The 18,470-nt window shown below is 39.0% G+C and overlaps 2 protein-coding genes across 2 annotated transcripts; one reads left to right on the top strand and one right to left on the bottom strand.

Moving 5' to 3' along the window:
* The first annotated feature begins 653 nt into the window (after window positions 1–653).
* LOC132132874 (trace amine-associated receptor 13c-like) lies at window positions 654–1,649 on the top strand. The gene has a single exon (XM_059545415.1). The coding sequence runs from the start codon at window positions 654–656 to the stop codon at window positions 1,647–1,649; it is 996 nt and encodes a 331-aa protein (XP_059401398.1).
* Window positions 1,650–10,252: 8,603 nt separating this feature from the next.
* LOC132132391 (trace amine-associated receptor 13c-like) lies at window positions 10,253–11,299 on the bottom strand. The gene has a single exon (XM_059544754.1). The coding sequence runs from the start codon at window positions 11,252–11,254 to the stop codon at window positions 10,253–10,255; it is 1,002 nt and encodes a 333-aa protein (XP_059400737.1). The 5' UTR covers window positions 11,255–11,299.
* Window positions 11,300–18,470: the final 7,171 nt, after the last annotated feature.

The following is an 18,470-nucleotide window of genomic DNA, read 5'->3' as shown; positions in this document are numbered from 1 at the left end:
ATTTTGATTCATCTGACCACAGAACAGTTTCCACTTTGGCACAGTCCATTTTAAATGAGCCTTGTCCCAAAGAAAACGCCTGTGCTTCTGGATCATGTTTAGATATGGCTTCTTTTTTACCTATAGAGTTAACGGTGGATTGTGTTCACTGACAATGTTTTCTGGAAGTATTCCTGAGCCCATGTTGTGATTTACATTACAGTAGCATTACAAAAGGAAAAAAACACTCCTTACAATCCGATCAAAATTTTAGTTGGATCTGGCCAATTCAATCCGATTTACGTGTTTACATGTGACTTTTTTATTCTGATTGTGCTTCTAGTCCTATTACGATCAGATTAGTAGTTTGAGTGGATACGTGTAGGACAGTGTAAAATGTAACTGTTAAAGAAGTTCTGAGTTGCACTCTGTCATGAAAATATTATTTGAATAATTTCAGTAATTTAAAACTAAATCTGATTAATCCATAATATTTTACCAGTAGGTGGGTCCAAATGTGAATAATCAGACATCATGTTGAATGGGTGGTCGCAGTATAAAACATCATGTCCGTGATTTGCTTCAGGAGGCCAAACTGGCAAGCATCCTTGAACAAATTTGGAATAGCTCTCTGATGAAGCACTGAGTCTACTTAAGATTGAGCTATTGCCAAAATGCTTAACTGGGGAGCGACAAACACGGACAATGAAACAATCCAATACTGCTTTCCGAACAACGAGTTGTCTTGTACCAAAAATGTAAAACCTGGAGCTGAGTATATTATGATGTACATATTCATTTCTACAGTATCAGTGTTTACTGTGTTTCTGAACCTGCTGGTGATCATCTCCATTGCTCACTTCAAACAGCTCCACACTCCAACCAATGTGCTTATCTTATCTCTGGCAGTGGCTGATCTTATTGTGGGACTGATTGTTACGCCAGTACAGGGCATCAAATTAATTGAACCATGTTGGTTCTTTGGTGAAATATTTTGCTCAATATTTCATTTTATTTTCTATGTGGTTACTACAGCGTCTCTTGGTAATTTGATTGTTATATCTGTGGATCGTTACATTGCTGTGATTGACCCTTTGCGATATCCAGCAAGGGTCAATACTAACAAAGCAGTTTTTTCTGTTGTTGTAAACTGGGTATTTAACTGCATATATTCTTTTTTTCTTTTGTATGAGTCTATAATCTATCCAGAGAAAAATCATACATGTATTGGAGAATGTATGCTTATTATTAAGTTGGGATATATCATAACAGATGTCATAGTTACTTTAGTAACTCCATGTTGTTTAATAATTTCTTTATATATGAAAATCTGCTTTGTAGCAAAACATCAAGCTGAGCATATAAATTCACTTTTAGACAAAAAAGTCAAATCAGAAAAAAAGGCTGCAAGAACCTTAGGGGTTGTTGTAATGGTTTATCTTCTTTGTTGGATACCATACTACATAGCCGCTCTTACGCTTGGGCAAGACACAGATGACTCTCTTGTTATTAATATAATGTACTGGATTTTATGCATGAATTCATGCTTGAATCCACTTATTTATGCTATGTTTTATAGATGGTTTCGAATATCGACAAAATACATTTTGACTCTGAAAATATTTGAACCTTCATCAAAATACTTAAATTTGTTCATGCAAGAGAAATGATTTTATGTTAATATTTTGCTGCTGCATGACTGTAAAGCATGTAATGCACACATAAGAGGGAGATAGTTCACCCAAGAATGAAAATCATTATTTGTTCACCGTCATGCTGTTTCAACTCTTTGACTTTCTTTCTTCCGTGGAATACAAAACATACTTTGAGACATCTCAGCATTCTTTAAAATATATTTTATTCCACAAAAGAAATGGATACCAGTTTGAAATGACACAAAGTTGACTACATGATGTTAGAGTTTTGATTTTTGGGTGAATTATAGCCTTAAGTTTCTTGTTTCCAAACAGAAGAGTTTGGATTCTATTGTGATCTTCCTTGTGGTTTTGAAATGTTTAGGTACAGTGTCTAATGATTACTGTAGACCACAGTGACAGATCTGAGCCTTTCAAATCATTATCATCTAAAGAAACGTCTTAGAATTTATTAACTCAAAAGTGGAAAACTGGTGCAAACACAAATCATGTTTAGACATTAAGAATTATGCTAATAAATAGCTAGAGTTAATCACAAAGTTTGTTTTGGCCTGCTTAGCTGTGCAAAGGCTAAATCAGTTAAAAGAAAAAAATACTTCTAAATGGCAGTAATTGAGAGAGAATGCAGTTGTTTTTGCTAAGTTCAAGTAGTTTTTCAGAGATAATCTTCATTTAAGTGAGAGACTTAGCGTTGAGCCCTGAGGATTTTTTTGCCACTGGCCTAGTGGAATGGGTGGTCACAATTTCTTAAATAAGAGATGACAACAGGGAAATGATGGATGAAATTACAAAAAATGTGTGGGACTGATATGTGATGATATTGGACAGTTATTACATCTTTCATGTTTCCTCTTTTCCTACTAGTGCCTCTGAACTTATCTAACACAGAGCTATGGAGAGAGGTTACTGAAACTGTAAAGAGCAGTTTTGGTGGGCTGTTTATTAAATGCCCAGCCTAGTTTGATTAACAAGAATAACTGAGTAGATGTTTTTTTTTAAATAGGTGATGCTGTAATTATTGACTTTAAATATTGGCCAATTTACTTTAATTTCATTTAAACGGACCTAAGGTACACAAGTCGTGGGAACTGATGAGGTCATTGTCACAGGGGAGGAGTGGCGAACTCCAGGGGGAGGGGGGATTTGTCATGTGATACAGCAACTACGATAGCACATTATAACTGATATAGGTTTGTTTTATTTATTTATTTTTTATTTTTATTTAAAACAATTCCAAACATGCTTAATATATCAGGAAATATCTCAAATCTCAAATATGCATTTTGCACCTTTGTAGATTGTTATTTGATCCATAAATGATGATGGGAAAGTAGTGTAATCTATTAACTCCACATAAAAAAGTGGCATATATATATATATATATATATATATATATATATATATATATATTATACTTATATATATATATATATATATATATATATATATATATATATATATATATATATATATATATATATATATATATATATATATATATATATTATACTTTTTCCAGCCTTTAAGAGTAAATTTATAATTTTCACTTGCCGTTGTGCAACATCACAATACAAGGAGACGCAAAGGACAAGATCAGGTCACTGGCTCTCCAGGCAATACTCATCATATAAGGGCACTCTCCATATCACACTTCTGTTTTGTGAAAAGTGTCAAAATATCCATTGTTAGTTACAAATGGCAGTGTTGTAAGCTAAGGAAACAAAACCAGCAGAGAATGATGCTCATTAAAGTTTTAGTGATGGTTATTTTCTGTGGGTACTGTAAAAGACAACAAACAGCCACATAACGATCGACAGCAATTAAAACTAAATTACAGAGAGATGCTGATAGGAGCAATCCAAGGGTATTTATAAACACTCCACAATTTTTTCTCCAAAATACCAGCATTGTATTTATGCTTGGAGCATTTTCCCTTGATACATGATGAGTTGATGGCAGGAAAGCAGTATTGAGTCTCATGATCCTCTGTCTCATAGACCATGTGTGAGTCTCCTCCTGTTAGGAGTTTGTTCTGCTTTCCTTACTGTCCTTTTATTTATAGTGTCTGGATTAGACTGGCCAACCCATCTATGGCTCAGTCTAAACTTCTGTAATGACATTGTCTCGTACCCCCTCCATCTAATAATAAAAAGAAGAGTACTCATATTACATGAAAGCATATAGAAACACATGTTATATATCCACCTTTTCCTGATGTAAAAATGGGCCCTACCATTTGTAAATTCTATGGGTCTAGCTTCCAGTCTCATTTGCATCCAGCTATTTTTAGATGTACAAAACAGTTTGTTTTGCTGCTTGATATTGACAGTTGATGTGTCCTATCATATCAGTGTAATCTGTTTATTGTCATTATTAATACTGTTATTCTTAATTAAGAACACACTGGTTTGTACTGCAAACAGTTTTACCGTTTACTGCACAATGTTATTCTCCTCATTATGTACATATAGCAGCTAATGAAACAGAAGTATCACCCATAGACTTACTTCCACATTGAGGACAAAGGTGGATAGGGCCTGATGATTTATGATAAATTATATATAAAACTATAATATGAAAAATTAGAAAAATTTTAACTGAATTCATAGTGCCCTACATAGTTCCACAAATGACTGTGAAGCTTTAAGAAAATTAAAGATAAGTCCTGGAAATTTAATAGCCTATTTCAGTTTTACTAGATGTTTTAGTTTTAGACCAGATGGTGGATCAGCACCTAGAAAGGACCTCTACAGCCCTAAAAAGACAGCAGAGACCGGGACATCTAGAGCCCCAGATACAGATCCCCTGTAAAGACCGTGTCTAAGACGACCATCAGGACAAGACCACAGGAAAGAGATGATTCTTCTGCACAATCTGACTTTGCTGCAGCCTGGAATTGAACTGCTGGTTTCGTCTGGTCAGAGGAGAAGTGCCCCCTCAACTGAGCCTGGTTTCTCCCAAGGTTTTTTTCTCCATTCTGTCACCGATGGAGTTTTGGTTCCTTGCCGCTGTCTCCTCTGGCTTGCTTAGTTGGGGTCACTTCATCTACAGCGATATTGTTGACTTGATTGCAAATGAATGCACAGACACTATTTAAACTGAACAGAGATGACATCACTCAGGGGCGATTCTAGGATTTTTTCAACTGGGGGGCACAAGAGGGGCCACGATTAATACAGAGGGGCCAATCTTGTGTTGTTTGAACTGTATATCTAAATCATTTCAAGAGTTCAGTAACCTTTAAAATCAGTAATAAACAGTGATACCCTATTATATTTTAATAGCAGTTATTCACTGCTCTAAATCAAAACAATCAAATACAATTTACATAAACTTTTCACTTTACAAAAGTGAAAGAAAAACTTTAATTAAATAAAAGAATCCAATGTATGAACAGTGTACAACTCACAAATAATAATAATAATAGAATTTATTTATAATAGCCTTATATAATATAATATAAATAATAGCCTTATTTATATAAATGCAGAATAACATTAATAATTCATAGAAATAAGTACACAATTAATTAATTAATATAACTAATATACATTTAATATAATAAATTGTTTTTGTTTATTATCCACATCCCATTCAATTTGCATAGCAGCAGTTGCAGTAAATTTGCATTGATGAAGAAACAAAATATACTTATGTCAAGGCTAATTATTCTTGAGCATATTGATTTAAAAATATCATATATCCATACTTTGTTAGATAGCTACTTGTTCAAAAAGGTAGCTTTAGTTTAACATGTAAAATATGTGGATCCTATAGAAACAGTTTAGAATAGCTTAATTAGTCCAGTGTTATTTAAGTATTAGTTATTTATTTTGCTATTTAATATGCATTAAATATTTATGTATGATATTTGCGGACATATGATGAACATGATAAAGCCAGGTGCTAAATAATTTTTTTCATTTTGATTACACACAAGATGAAAAAAGATGTTCAGAGGGATTTCTTTCAGAGATATCTTCAGAATACAGAATATAAGTGTATAACTGGAGAGTTTGGTGCACATAGCTGCTACATAGGCTAAGATGTTTGGACTGCAGTATGACAAAAAACTCATTTTGAGAAAACGGCATTTAAAGATTTGTAATGTAAAAGCTAATTATTTTTTTTTAGTGGAAACAACTACCGTAAAACTTCAAATAATAGCCCGGGCTTCTATTTACCCAAATCGCTGAACTGCACCGGCTTGTATTTGAGACAGGCGTCTATAAGAGACAGGCCTTTAATTTAGTGTTGAGATGTTCAAGCATGACAGTAGGAGGTTACCACATTATATTACGTTTTATTTATAATTAATTTGAATGTGTTTAACAAATCATTTAATTTAAGAAATGTCTTTGGCTATTGGCAGCATAAAAAAAAACATAAAAAACGAAACGATGTGACAGCAATGGGCAGAACAATACAAGTTACCCCTAAACGAATGTGTTTAACAATTCATTTAGTGTAAGAAATGTCTTAGATTATTGGCAGCATAAAAAACGAAACGATGTGACAGCAATGGGCAGAACAATATAAGTTACCGCTAAAATCCATCGAGCATATGAACTTGTTGCCTGAAACATATCAACAAGAAAGAATGAAGGCTACCCTGTAAAACAACTGCAATCATGTGATAGAAAATTACTCTATTCATCACTATCATCATCCCCGCAATCCTCAATTACAAGTTCATTGGCGAATTCCTCCTCCACGTCGCTCTCCTCCACTTCTGCCTCTCCAGCCTCCGCTAACTCTGCCTGCCTTGCTTGCACTAACAGCTCTCGCCCAGATGCGCACGGCTCTCCCTCTTTAAAACAATGGATAAGGTGATCCTCACTTCCATCAGAAGCTACTGTCAGGCCACATACCTAAGGATAACATCCCGAAGTTAATGAAATATATTATCTCCTCTTTCTCCCTCGCACACACACACACACACACGCACGCGCGCGCAAGCATACCTTAAAGGAATTTTTCAGCCGCTCCGTATCCAGCTTTTCCCACGCTTGAAGTACCCAGGAAACCAACAAGCGATGAGCTGGGGCCCTCATATTTCCTCCAGCTGTGTACTCTTTGTCCACATCCCCTGCCATCCAGATGTCATAGGACTTGTGCAGGCTGGCTTTGAATGGTTGGTTCCATACGACGTCAGGGGCCTGTATGTACTTTGTACAGCCACCGGGTATCACAGCCGTGGTTATGTTGTAGCCCCTTTTGAGCTCAGCTTTGGTCGCTGCGCTGATATGACAGCGATATGAATCCCAGGTTAGGAGACGAGGGGCGAAGTTGAGCTTTCCCACCACTCTCTGAAGCCAGTCTGCAGTCAGCTCCTCGTTCATCCATCCATTTTTGGACGTGGCCACCACCACCCCACTGATATTCTGCATTAATTTCACCTCCTTGATCCCCCCTTTGGAGACAATGTAAGGTTTCAATTTGGTCCCGTCTGCTTTCGCAGCCAACACCACAGTTAAGTGGCTCTTCTCATGGCCTGTGGTTTTCAGTGGAAGACTGCGTGCACCTCTTGCATCCACCGTTGTAGAGCCCACCATATCAAACCACACCGCTGTTTCGTCCATGGCTATAATGTTTTTCGGCTGTATTTTCTTTGCCTTAATAATCCGCGTTGTATATGTGACAAAATTTACCAGTTTCTCAGTGAAGTGCTTGGCGTCTTTCTGGGGCACAGTTGTGCTTCTTCTGACTGAAAAGTCGTTGCGCCTCAGGAATTTGTCCAGCCAGCCAGTGCTCGCAGTAAAACTCTCCTCATCCCTGCCGTCACTCACTGTTGCATACACTTCTTTTGCCTTGGCCCTGATCATTTTACGTGAGACTCTGAGATGCTTTGCCCGCATGCTGTGGATCCACTCACACACTCTCACCTCCAGTTCTTCACTGGCCTTCTTATGTTGCCATAGTGATGAGTCGTTCATGAACTGTTGTTGTGTCTCTCACGTGGAATCTAATCAAAACATAGAACAGACGATCTGACGGGTTTGAGAAGATCAAATACAACCCGATACTAAAAAACAGACCAGGCCTCTATTTGAGACCGGCCTTTATTTACCCAAACCTGTCGTCACACCAGGCGTTTAAAAGAGACAGGCGTCTATTTGGGACTCGGCTATTATTTGAAATTTTACAGTATTTAGCTTTCCAGCTAATAAAGACAGCAATGGCGGAGCACCATGGTGATTTAGAACGCCAACTGAATTTATGAGAAATCTACAGTCAAAGTCAAAGTCACCTTTATTTATATAGCGCTTTAAACAAAATACATTGCGTCAAAGCAACTGAACAACATTCATTAGGAAAACAGTGTCAATAATGCAAAAATGATAGTTAAAGGCAGTTCATCATTGGATTCAGTTATGTCATCTCTGTTCAGTTAAATATTGTCTGTGCATTTATTTGCAATCAAGTCAACGATATCGCTGTAGATGAAGTGTCCCCAACTAAGCAAGCCAGAGGCGACAGCGGCAAGGAACCGAAACTCCATCGGTGACAGAATGGAGAAAAAAAACCTTGGGAGAAACCAGGCTCAGTTGGGGGGCCAGTTCTTCTCTGACCAGACGAAACCAGTAGTTCAATTCCAGACTGCAGCAAAGTCAGATTGTGCAGAAGAATCATCTGTTTCCTGTGGTCTTGTTCTGGTGCTCCTCTGAGACAAGGTCTTTACAGGGGATCTGTATCTGGGGCTCTAGTTGTCCTGGTCTCCACTGTCTTTCAGGGATGTAGAGGTCCTTTCTAGGTGCTGATCCAGCATCTGGTCTGGATACGTACTGGATCCGGGTGACTGCAGTGACCCTCTGATCTGGATACAGACTGGATCTGGTGGCCACGGTGACCTCGGAACAAGTGCAAGACGCAAATAGACTAAAGGTGTAGTAAAATAAAGACCTATATGTATATTTTGGATTTTTTTTTCACCACAAGTCTGAAAGAAGACATGTTATTGAAGACAAACAGCCCCAAATCTCAAAATTGACCAGTAAAAAAACGATGTTTTTGCATGTGTCTCACCCTTAGACTGTAAAAAAAAAGTCTCAAGTGTGGAGCGTTAGATAAACATCATACGATTTGTTTCGTCACCTGACTTAAGTGAAAAAAGTCGCTAATCGACTGCATGATTCAATAATGACTTTATTAGAATTGCATTTATACTTTTTTTAAACCATTGCTTTAAATTGCATTGTTGCCTATATCGGCGCGTTCGGCCGAAAAATAAGTAAATCGTAACGCAGTAAACCCCTTTTACATTCAGTATCAGAGGAGCATAGTAAATATAATGATTAGCATCTTGGTCTGCTCTAGGAGATAACATCGCCATCGAACCTGGTCTGTCTAACACCGAAATACGTTAACGTTAGTACCAAACACTTCTTGCACTGCAACAACACGCTAATCGAAAAACATAAGCTATATAAAATAGATCAACTTACCGTGTGCTTTTTTTCGTTGGAAAACAGCAGCTCGCTATTCTTGGTCCTCGTTGAGAAGCATCGCGATGCAATCATGAGTTACTAAACTGAAAGATTATGATTTGAATTTGTGAGTGACAGACAAGTAGAAGGGTGGGGGCACACTGGGGGGCCAATGCCCCCATGGCCCCTCCCCTGGCTACGCCACTGACATCACTAAATTCAATGATGAACTGCCTTTAACTGTCATTTTGCATTATTGACACACTGTTTTCCTAATGAATGTTGTTCAGTTGCTTTGACACAATGTATTTTGTTTAAAGCGCTATATAAATAAAGGTGACTTGACTTACTAGAATCTAGTAATCTCTTTTGCTATTTCAATTTATTAAAAGCCCCCTTGGCAGATGGCCTGAGAAGATTTTAATGCAGAATTAATATTACATGCAGTATGCAGGTGTTTCTCGTGAAGGTTATAATTCAAATCTTTCTAATTTTTTTAAATCAAATTTTTATTGTTATTTTATCTTCTTTTAAATCTCTTTTTGAAATATCCACAGTTCTAATCAGCAAACCTCTAAGCTTCTCCAAAGTTTCGCCCACAGTCTTATAATGCTCTCTCTTGAACCATGAATATGCACAGTGGACAATTTGAGATGCATCACTTTCATAAAAGTGAGCACCCAATCTTGCTTATGGCAGCTGTAAGGTTAGAATTAAATTCTTGTGAAGAATGAAATTTTAAATGAATGCTTTATGTAATATTTTATTCCTCAGTTGTTCAAATAAAATTTAAGATGTACATGTACAAGTATGTAATAATTAGTAGAAACATTATAAATAGCATAATGGATATAAACATGATAATTAAGTTTCCTGACAAATTGACAAAAATTTACAGGTTTGGTTTGTGAAGAATCAAGAGAAATTGAAATTTGAAAAATATTGTTAATAATCAATGTTCTAATAACACAACATGTGAGGCAGTGTTGCTGTTAAAATTTCTCCCTTTGGCTGAAATGTCACAGTTACACAGAAGAACTCAAGAAAACAATACATTTATTTATTTAAGACGTAGATTGATTATGGATTGTCTATTTAAAAATGATCTCAAATGCATTCTAAATGACAATATATAGTGTACTTCATTAGGGATTGCTTTATTGGTTTGAAGCACAAAAAGTGTTAAAAATATCATGAATGATGATTTGTAAAAATATTGACCTGAGAGGATGCTGGTTGAAATATTCTAAAAGTTAAGATGTATTTAATTGATTTTCTAAACCAGGGGTAAAATAAAGCATATATAAGAGGATTCAGACATGAGTTAACATATAAGACCCATACTAGACAATAGAGTATGGTGGGCGGTATTCCTGTGTTTTCAGTTAGAGTCAAGATATAATATGGGATCCAGCAAAGCAGATGAACTGCCACATTGATTCCTAATGTCAGAGCAGCTTTGCTCTCAGATTTCCTCCTTACTGAACCTTCCATTACACATTTACCACTCTTCATTAGAGAGTTTATGACTTTCACCTGCTTTTGTGCAACATAAAATATCTTTAAATATAAAGTTATGATCAGGGTACAGGGAAACAGGAAGCAGAATATTAAATCAATTACTCTCCATTCATATGTAATCATGATGTTACATTCACCATAACAAACATCTGTTCTGTGTGAGAAACTTATTGCAATTGCAATATTATAAGCTGAAGAAAAACACCAGCAAAGACAGTTAACAATTAACATTCTAGTCATGGATATTTTCTGTGGGTACTGTAAAGGGTGACACACAGCCACAAAACGATCAATGGCTATTAAAACTGAACTACTGAGAGATGCTTGGAGGACTAGTCCTATGCTTAACACAAACAGACTACAGAAAGTGTCTCTGAAGTACCAGCAAGTCTCAATCAACTTGATGGCCTCTATAGGTATGACAATAAGTCCAATAAGCATGTCGGAAACAGCAAGAGAGAGAATGATCAGGTTGGTTGGGGTGTGAAGCTTCTTGAAGTGAGAGATTGAGATGATCACCAGCAGATTCAGAAACACAGTTAATGCTGACAGCAATGAGAAAAACACATATAAAACATTGTATTCATGTCTGGAGCGTTTTCCCTTGGTACATGATGAGTTGATTCCAGGAAAGCAGTATTGAGTCTCGTGATCCTCAGTCTCATAGGCCATGAGTGAGTCTCCTCCTCTTAGGAGTTTGTTCTGCTCTCTTTACTGTCGTTTAATTTATAGTGTCTGGATTAGACTGGCCAACCCATCTATGGCTTAGTCTAAAATTCTGTAATGACATTGTCCCCTGCCCCCTCCATCTAATAAAAAAAAAAAAAAAAAAGATTTTAAGAGGAGTACTCATATTACATGAATGCATATAGAAACACCTTTTTCCTGACGTAAAAAGGGGCCCTACCATTTGTAAATTCTATGGGTCTAGATTCCGTTCTCATTTGCATCAAGCTATATTTAGATGTACAAAACAGTTCGTTTTACTGTTTGATATTGTCGGCTGATGTGTCCTATCATATCATTTTAATATGTTATTGTCATTATTAATACTGTTATTCTTAATTAAGAACACACTGGTTTGAACTGCAAACAGTTTTACTGTTTACTGCATGTTGTTATTCTCCTCGTTCCCCTTCAGGAACTCGAGCTGCATCCGAAAACACTATGGCAACGCCCTTCATCGTGACCAGCTCTGAATAATATGTGAAATCAGTCTCATGAATGGGCGTGACGTCATATGTGGGTGACGTAGCGACCAGGAAGCTATAAAAGCATGTGAGGTGGAACGAGCGTCAGCTTTTTGTCATTCAGCTGTCATTTTGTCAGATAAGTTTTTGGGCTAAAGCAGGCAGTGTTCAGGCAGTGTGTTTTCCCTGCCCTTGGTAATATATAGGTGTAGGGACACATGCAGTATGTTGTCTTCTTGAGAGCAAAGCTAGTAGAATCAGCTCTCGAGTTTATGGCCCGCGATGCGACCGTTTGTTACTGCTTTGTTTCACTCTCAGAAGGCTCTCTTTGAGGAGGGAGCCTTCACTACCGTTTCTGTCGGTGCCGGTCCTGCTTTTGCCGAGGCGGAGCGGTGGCTGTGCTTGTGGGTTTCACTTTCCCGCCTGTTCTCGGGGTTTCGGAAGCCCGCGTTGCGTTGAGGTACGACGGCGACTAAGTTCGCGGGGATTGCACGAGATCTGGCGGACAGGTTGGATATGGTTCTTCCTATCTCCACCCGCATTCCCTAGATCTAGAATTCGTTTTCGAGGCTTGAAAGCGCACCTCTGACTGTGAACTCGCTGCAGCATTTATTGATCTTCGAGGAGATTAATATTGTTTATATTGTGTGACTAAGCGACTTGCGTGCTGCCGAGGCAACGTGTGTACTACATAATTTTCAGTTTTGATGTGAATTTTACCACACCAGACTGTGTTTACTCGTTTGGTTGTTTGGCTCCATTTAATAATGAGGAATTAAATGAGGCATTTATCTGACTATGAGAAGTTAGATAGCCTATATTCCTTCGATATGAATTGTATCACAAGCCAGACCATATTTACTCATCTGATTGATTGATGGCATTTAATTCTGAGGAATATAATGGTTGATCACTGAGAAGTTATATATACAGGATCACATGGGATATAAAATTTTAGTAAGATCACATGTTTACCTCTCTTCCTCTGAGGTTGAGGCGGTCAGCAGGGGGTGCTGGGCGGTGCAATCCCAACCTCAAGATTTTTTTTTTTTATTCGTCACATACGCAATTATACATAGCATATATAACTGTGACGAGTGGGGCGGGGCCGAGGGACGTGGGAGCGAGGCCGGTGGAGTGATTGGAGATGAGATACACCTGTTCGACCCGCCGGTCTCGAGGCCCACGGAGGAGATGGAAGGATATAAAACTGGAGCGACGACAGTGAAGGACGAGAGAGGACCAGGCCTGGGCTTTTAGTTGTATTTTGGTTTTTATTTGAGCGCACCAGTCGTCCGTGAGGGGCTGGTGCCCTGTTTCGTGTTTATTTTGTATTATTAAAATGTTATTTGATTGTCCGCCGGTTCCCGCCTCCTTCTTGCCGATGGCGAGGAGGTTTTAATTCATTACAATAACCAGCAGTGAAATGTGAGTATTGTGTTCCTATCTTGTTCCAGCTCCTCATTCTGGGGGTGTCACTTCTCGTACTCCTCAGAGTCTAGAGTCAGAGTGATGCTCCCAGGCTGAAGGCTTTGAGCAGTTCTGAACCTGCAACCTGCCAAGTTTGCTACATGTGGTACTGCCCTGAGCAGGCTCTGGTCAATCGAGTCTTCCTAGCAGATGACGTGGGTGAATCGTTTATGAACCTGCAATTTTCTGTTATAAAAGTTCAAAACCTAGACGAAAGAAAATCACGCAGTCGTGAGATAATCCGTTCTTTCAGCGGAAATATTAAATTATTTTAAGATTGGCACTAATTAGTGCTGTACTTGAATCACGAGACAAGCCACAATGCACATGTCCTGGTGCTTGCTGACAAGGAAAACTCCTCCCAAGTTTTTATTATTTTAAACAGGGAGGCGATGGAACAGAAGACGACACTACAAGCAGTCGATCTGTGTTTCAAACATTTCTTTGTATATGACATCTACTACCTAAAGCCCTCTGCTCCCATTTTAGAGTTTTTGGAACACACAGTCTTTAATAGTTTCTTCTGCACACTGTCTCCTCCTTAAAAACCTTGTATTTAGTAATCAGTAAAAAAACTTTTTTATTTGATTGATCATCAGTAGGTCCAGAATTGGATTTGGTGCTCTGCATTTAACCCATCCAAGTGCACACACACAGCACTGAGAAGTGAACACACCGTGGTGTGAACACACAACCGGAGCAGTGGGCAGCTATATCCAGCACCCGGGAAGCAACTGGGCGTTCAGTGCCTTGCTCAAGGGCACTTCAGTCATGAACACTAAAAAATGTTGGGTTAAAAATAACCCAACCTGTAACCCAACTATGGGTTGGTATAGCACCTTCCCATCTATGGGTTATTTCAACCCAACCCATTGGGTTAAAATCCTGTTGGGTTAAAAGTTACCCAAAAGTTGAGTTAATTATTTATATTAATTAACATCAGTATTTTTATTAAAAATGACTTAATACAACCATGTTTTGAAACTACTTTGTCGTAAATTACAGATTTTATTTTAATATGCAAATAACACATTCCATCCATCCACCCATCCATCATCTTCCGCTTATCCGGGGCCGGGTCGCGGGGGCAACAGTCTAAGCAGAGACGCCCAGACTTCCCTCTCCCTAGCCACTTCTTCCAGCTCTTCCGGGGGGACCCCGAGGCGTTCCAAGGCCAGCCGGGAGACATAGTCCCTCCAGCGTGTCCTAGGTCTTCCCCGGGGCCTCCTCCCGGTGAGACGTGCCTGGAACACCTCCCTGGGAAGGCGTCCAGGAGGCATCCGAAATAGATGCCCGAGCCACCTCAGCTGGCTTCTCTCGATGTGGAGGAGCAACGGCTCTACTCTGAGCTCCTCCCGAGTGACCGAGCTTCTCACCCTATCTCTAAGGGAGCGCCCAGCCACCCGACGGAGAAAGCTCATTTCGGCCGCCTGTATCCAGGATCTTGTCCTTTCGGTCATGACCCACAGCTCATGACCATAGGTGAGAGTAGGAACGTAGATTGACCGGTAAATCAAGAGCTTTGCCTTACAGCTCAGCTCCTTCATCACCACGACAGACCGGTACAGCGACCGCATTACTGCAGAAGCTGCACCGATCCGTCTGTCAATCTCACGTTCCATCCTTCCCTCACTCGTGAACAAGACCCCAAGATACCTGAACTCCTCCACTTGAGGCAGGAACTCTCCACCAACCTGAAGTGGGCAATCCACCCTTTTCCGACTGTGGGCTCACCACCTGCAGGAGGAAGCGTAAGGGGCCGGTGCATAGAGGATCGGGCGACAGTCGAGTCTCTGTGCTGGCAGGAGTTGTAGGTGGAGGGAGTGAATGAACAGCGCTCTCTTTCACCCTCAATACCCATGGCTGAAGTGCACTTGAGCAAGGCACTGAACCCCAAGTTGCTCCTTGGGCACTGGATCTATAGCTGCCCACTGCTACGGGTGTGTGTTCACTCCTCACTGCTGTGTGTGTGCACTTGGATGGGTTAAATGCAGAGCACCAATTCCGAATATGGGCTACCATACTTGGCAAATATTATGACTTTCAAATAAAATGAACCTAACATATAATTATAAAACAACAAATAATCATAAAATCAAGTATTAATAATAAAAATATACCAGCTGCTGGAACTACTGATGATCAATCAAAATAAAAAAGTTTTTTACTGATTACAAATTTTTTTAAGGGGGAGACAGTGTGCAGAAGAAACTATTAAAGACTGTGTGTTCCAAAAACTCTCAAATATGAGAAGAGGGCTTTGGGTAGTAGATGTCATATACAAAGAAAAGTCTGAAACACAGATCGACTGCTTGTAGTATCGTCTCCTGTTCCATCGCCTCCACGTTTAAAATAATAAAAACTTGGGAGGAGTTTTCTTTGTCACCAAGCACCAGGACATGTGGACTCTGGCTTGTCTCTTGATTCAAGTACAGCACTAATTAGTGCCAACCTTAAAAGAATAAAAAAAAAGTTCAGTTAACATGCATTGTGATGATATTTCATTGATACACTCACTTTACAAATGAGTGAATTTAAATGAGTTAAAAGCTATATTGAATTTAAATTATTTAAAGTGATAATTCACCCATAAATTAAAATTCTGTCATCATTTTTTTTCAAAATATCTTCTTGGAACGATTTGTATTGTACAACGTGTGTTTTATACAAAATAAATAAAGGTGACTTGATTACACAGGGCACTGTAATTTTAAGTGTTGCTTTTACTTACAGGTTGAATGTCAATGAAGGACTGCTTCATTTCCGTGTATGATGTGCACACCATTTTTCCATTTTTGTGGTATGGTGCAGACAGCAGGAAGGGTTTTAAAGACAATTTCTGCAAGAAGGCCTTTAAATGACAAATGTACAGAGAAAGCACAAGTTTAAAAAAAAACTAAGCTTACAGTTTAATTTTTTACAGTCTTTGTGGGGATATCATTTGCACTAAGAGACAGACTAAACCAGTTTTCACTCCCTCCAGAAAGTTTGTGGCAATATTTGCGGCTAATGTGAGTAAGTTTTACCACCCTTTACCCTTTGACTGATTTGGACTTGTAGGGAGGAACAAAAGTACACTGTAAATGAAAGGAAGCTTTGTTGGACGGAATGCAACAATACACTTATTTCACCTCATTTGTCTTTTTTCATAATTTTTGGAAGTCATACTGTAGGTCTAAGTAAAACTGAAAATATATGTATCATTAATTTAAATAGGTTACTTACCTTGAAATGTTTCAATTAACAGGCAGAAATTCTATTTTTGCAATTTTTCCTTCATCAAATAGTCCATTATCTAAAACATAAGTATAAACACATTTAGTACAACACATTTAAAAAACATGTCAATCAATCTAGCTTCATAAGAGATATTGCTGTAAATATAGGGTATTCTGATAGATGCATAACAATATTCAATATGAATAAACCATAAAAACACTATTACTGTACAATTAATTAGTGCTGGTGCGCTAAGACGAATATGGCTTCTGATTTACACTCCCCTCTTAAAGGTTGGTTGTAGGAGTAACGTTATGTAAATTTGGGGCACTGGTATTAATTTCCGCTAAAAGAACGGATTGATTCACGACTGAGCGTTTTTCTTTCGTCTAGGTTTTTAACTTTTATAACAGAAATAGCAGGTTCATTCAAACGATTCTCACGGAGACTGCTGTCTGTCGCATAACTGATGTGTGAGCTCAGAGGCAGAGCTCGCTCGAGCAGCTTCTTTCACTGTCCGATCCGATAAATGGTCCGTGCGGTTTTTCTAGCTTAATTCTAATGATTTCGTCAAACTTTCACATTTCACCAGACATTTTTATCAACTTTAAGTAATACTTGTTTAAAACGTTTTGCAGCTAATCTTTTAATGTATTAATGCTGGCGAACCAAAATAGGATTCCTCTCTGGGGGAAACAAACGGACTAAAGGGAACGAAAACTTTTTTAACGTATAAAAAAAGAATAATTAACGTATCAGACACATTACTTAATGTTATAACAGTTATATACATCATACGATTATATTAACAGTTACTTACCTTTCATAATCATGCAAGCTGCGCTGAGTCACTGACCGGACCGTTAAAATTTGAACTTAGTGAAGCGGGAAACATATTTAACCCAACAGTTGGGTTATAAGTAAAAATAACCCAACGACGAAAAAAAATGACCCAACAAATTTTAAGATAACCCAACACATTGACCCAATATGTGTAACCCAACGGTTGGGTTAAAAAAACAACCCAACGTTTTTTACTGTGTGGTTATTGAGGGAGGAAGAGAGGACTGTTCATTCACTCCCTCCACCTACAACTCCTGCTAGCACAGAGACTCAAACCTGAGACTTTCGGGTTACAGGTCCAACTCTCTAACCATTTGGTCACAGCTGTGAACGTCTCGGTTACGTCTGTAACCTCGGTTCCCCGAGAAGGGAACGAGACGATGCGTCGATAACGCTTTGGGAACGCATTCTGCGTGAGTGCGTCTGAAGCATCCATGTCAACTAGTCCAATGGCGAGAGTGAGCGTCAGGAGTGACGTCACGACCAGGAATTGATAAAAACCCCAACCGGAGCAACCGGTGTTAGCTTCGACAGTGCCGAAGCAAGTCGATCACAGGAACGAAGGAAGTATGGCAGGGAGATGCATCGTCTCGTTCCCTTCTCGGGGAACCGAGGTTACAGACGTAACCGAGACGTTCCCCATCGAGGGAGAGACGATGCGTCGATAACGCTTTGGGAACGAGAATACCCAAACCGCCATATTACAAGTGCCTGAGTGTCAGCCAGAAAAAACCAACGGCTCAAGAATTAAAAACCTGAGACCCGGAAGTATCGTCCAGGTCTAGGCTATAAAACCTGACGAATGTGAGTGGCGAGGACCAGCCTGCCGCATCGCAAACATCCTGAAGAGAGGCCCCAGATAATAAGGCTCTAGAGGCCGCCATACTCCTAGTAGAATGAGCTCTGACCCCCAAAGGGCACGGTAGGTCAGAAGACTCATAGGCAAGAAGGATAGCCCCAACTATCCACTTACTAAGTGTCTGTTTAGTGACAGGAAGACCTATCTTAGGTGACCCGAAACAAACAAACAGCTGATCGGATTTCCGAAAAGAAGAAGTCCGATGAACATAAGTGTCCAATGCTCGCACCGGGCACAAGAGGTTAGACTTTTCCTGGTCCGATGATGCAAACGTGGGAGGACAGAAAGCCTGCAGAACAATAGGTCT

Source organism: Carassius carassius, chromosome 49, assembly GCF_963082965.1.
Source record: "Carassius carassius chromosome 49, fCarCar2.1, whole genome shotgun sequence".
Classification (NCBI taxonomy): Eukaryota; Metazoa; Chordata; class Actinopteri; order Cypriniformes; family Cyprinidae; genus Carassius; species Carassius carassius.
The sequence above is the reverse complement of the archived record's forward strand: the minus strand, read 5'-3'. Positions and strand labels throughout refer to the sequence as shown.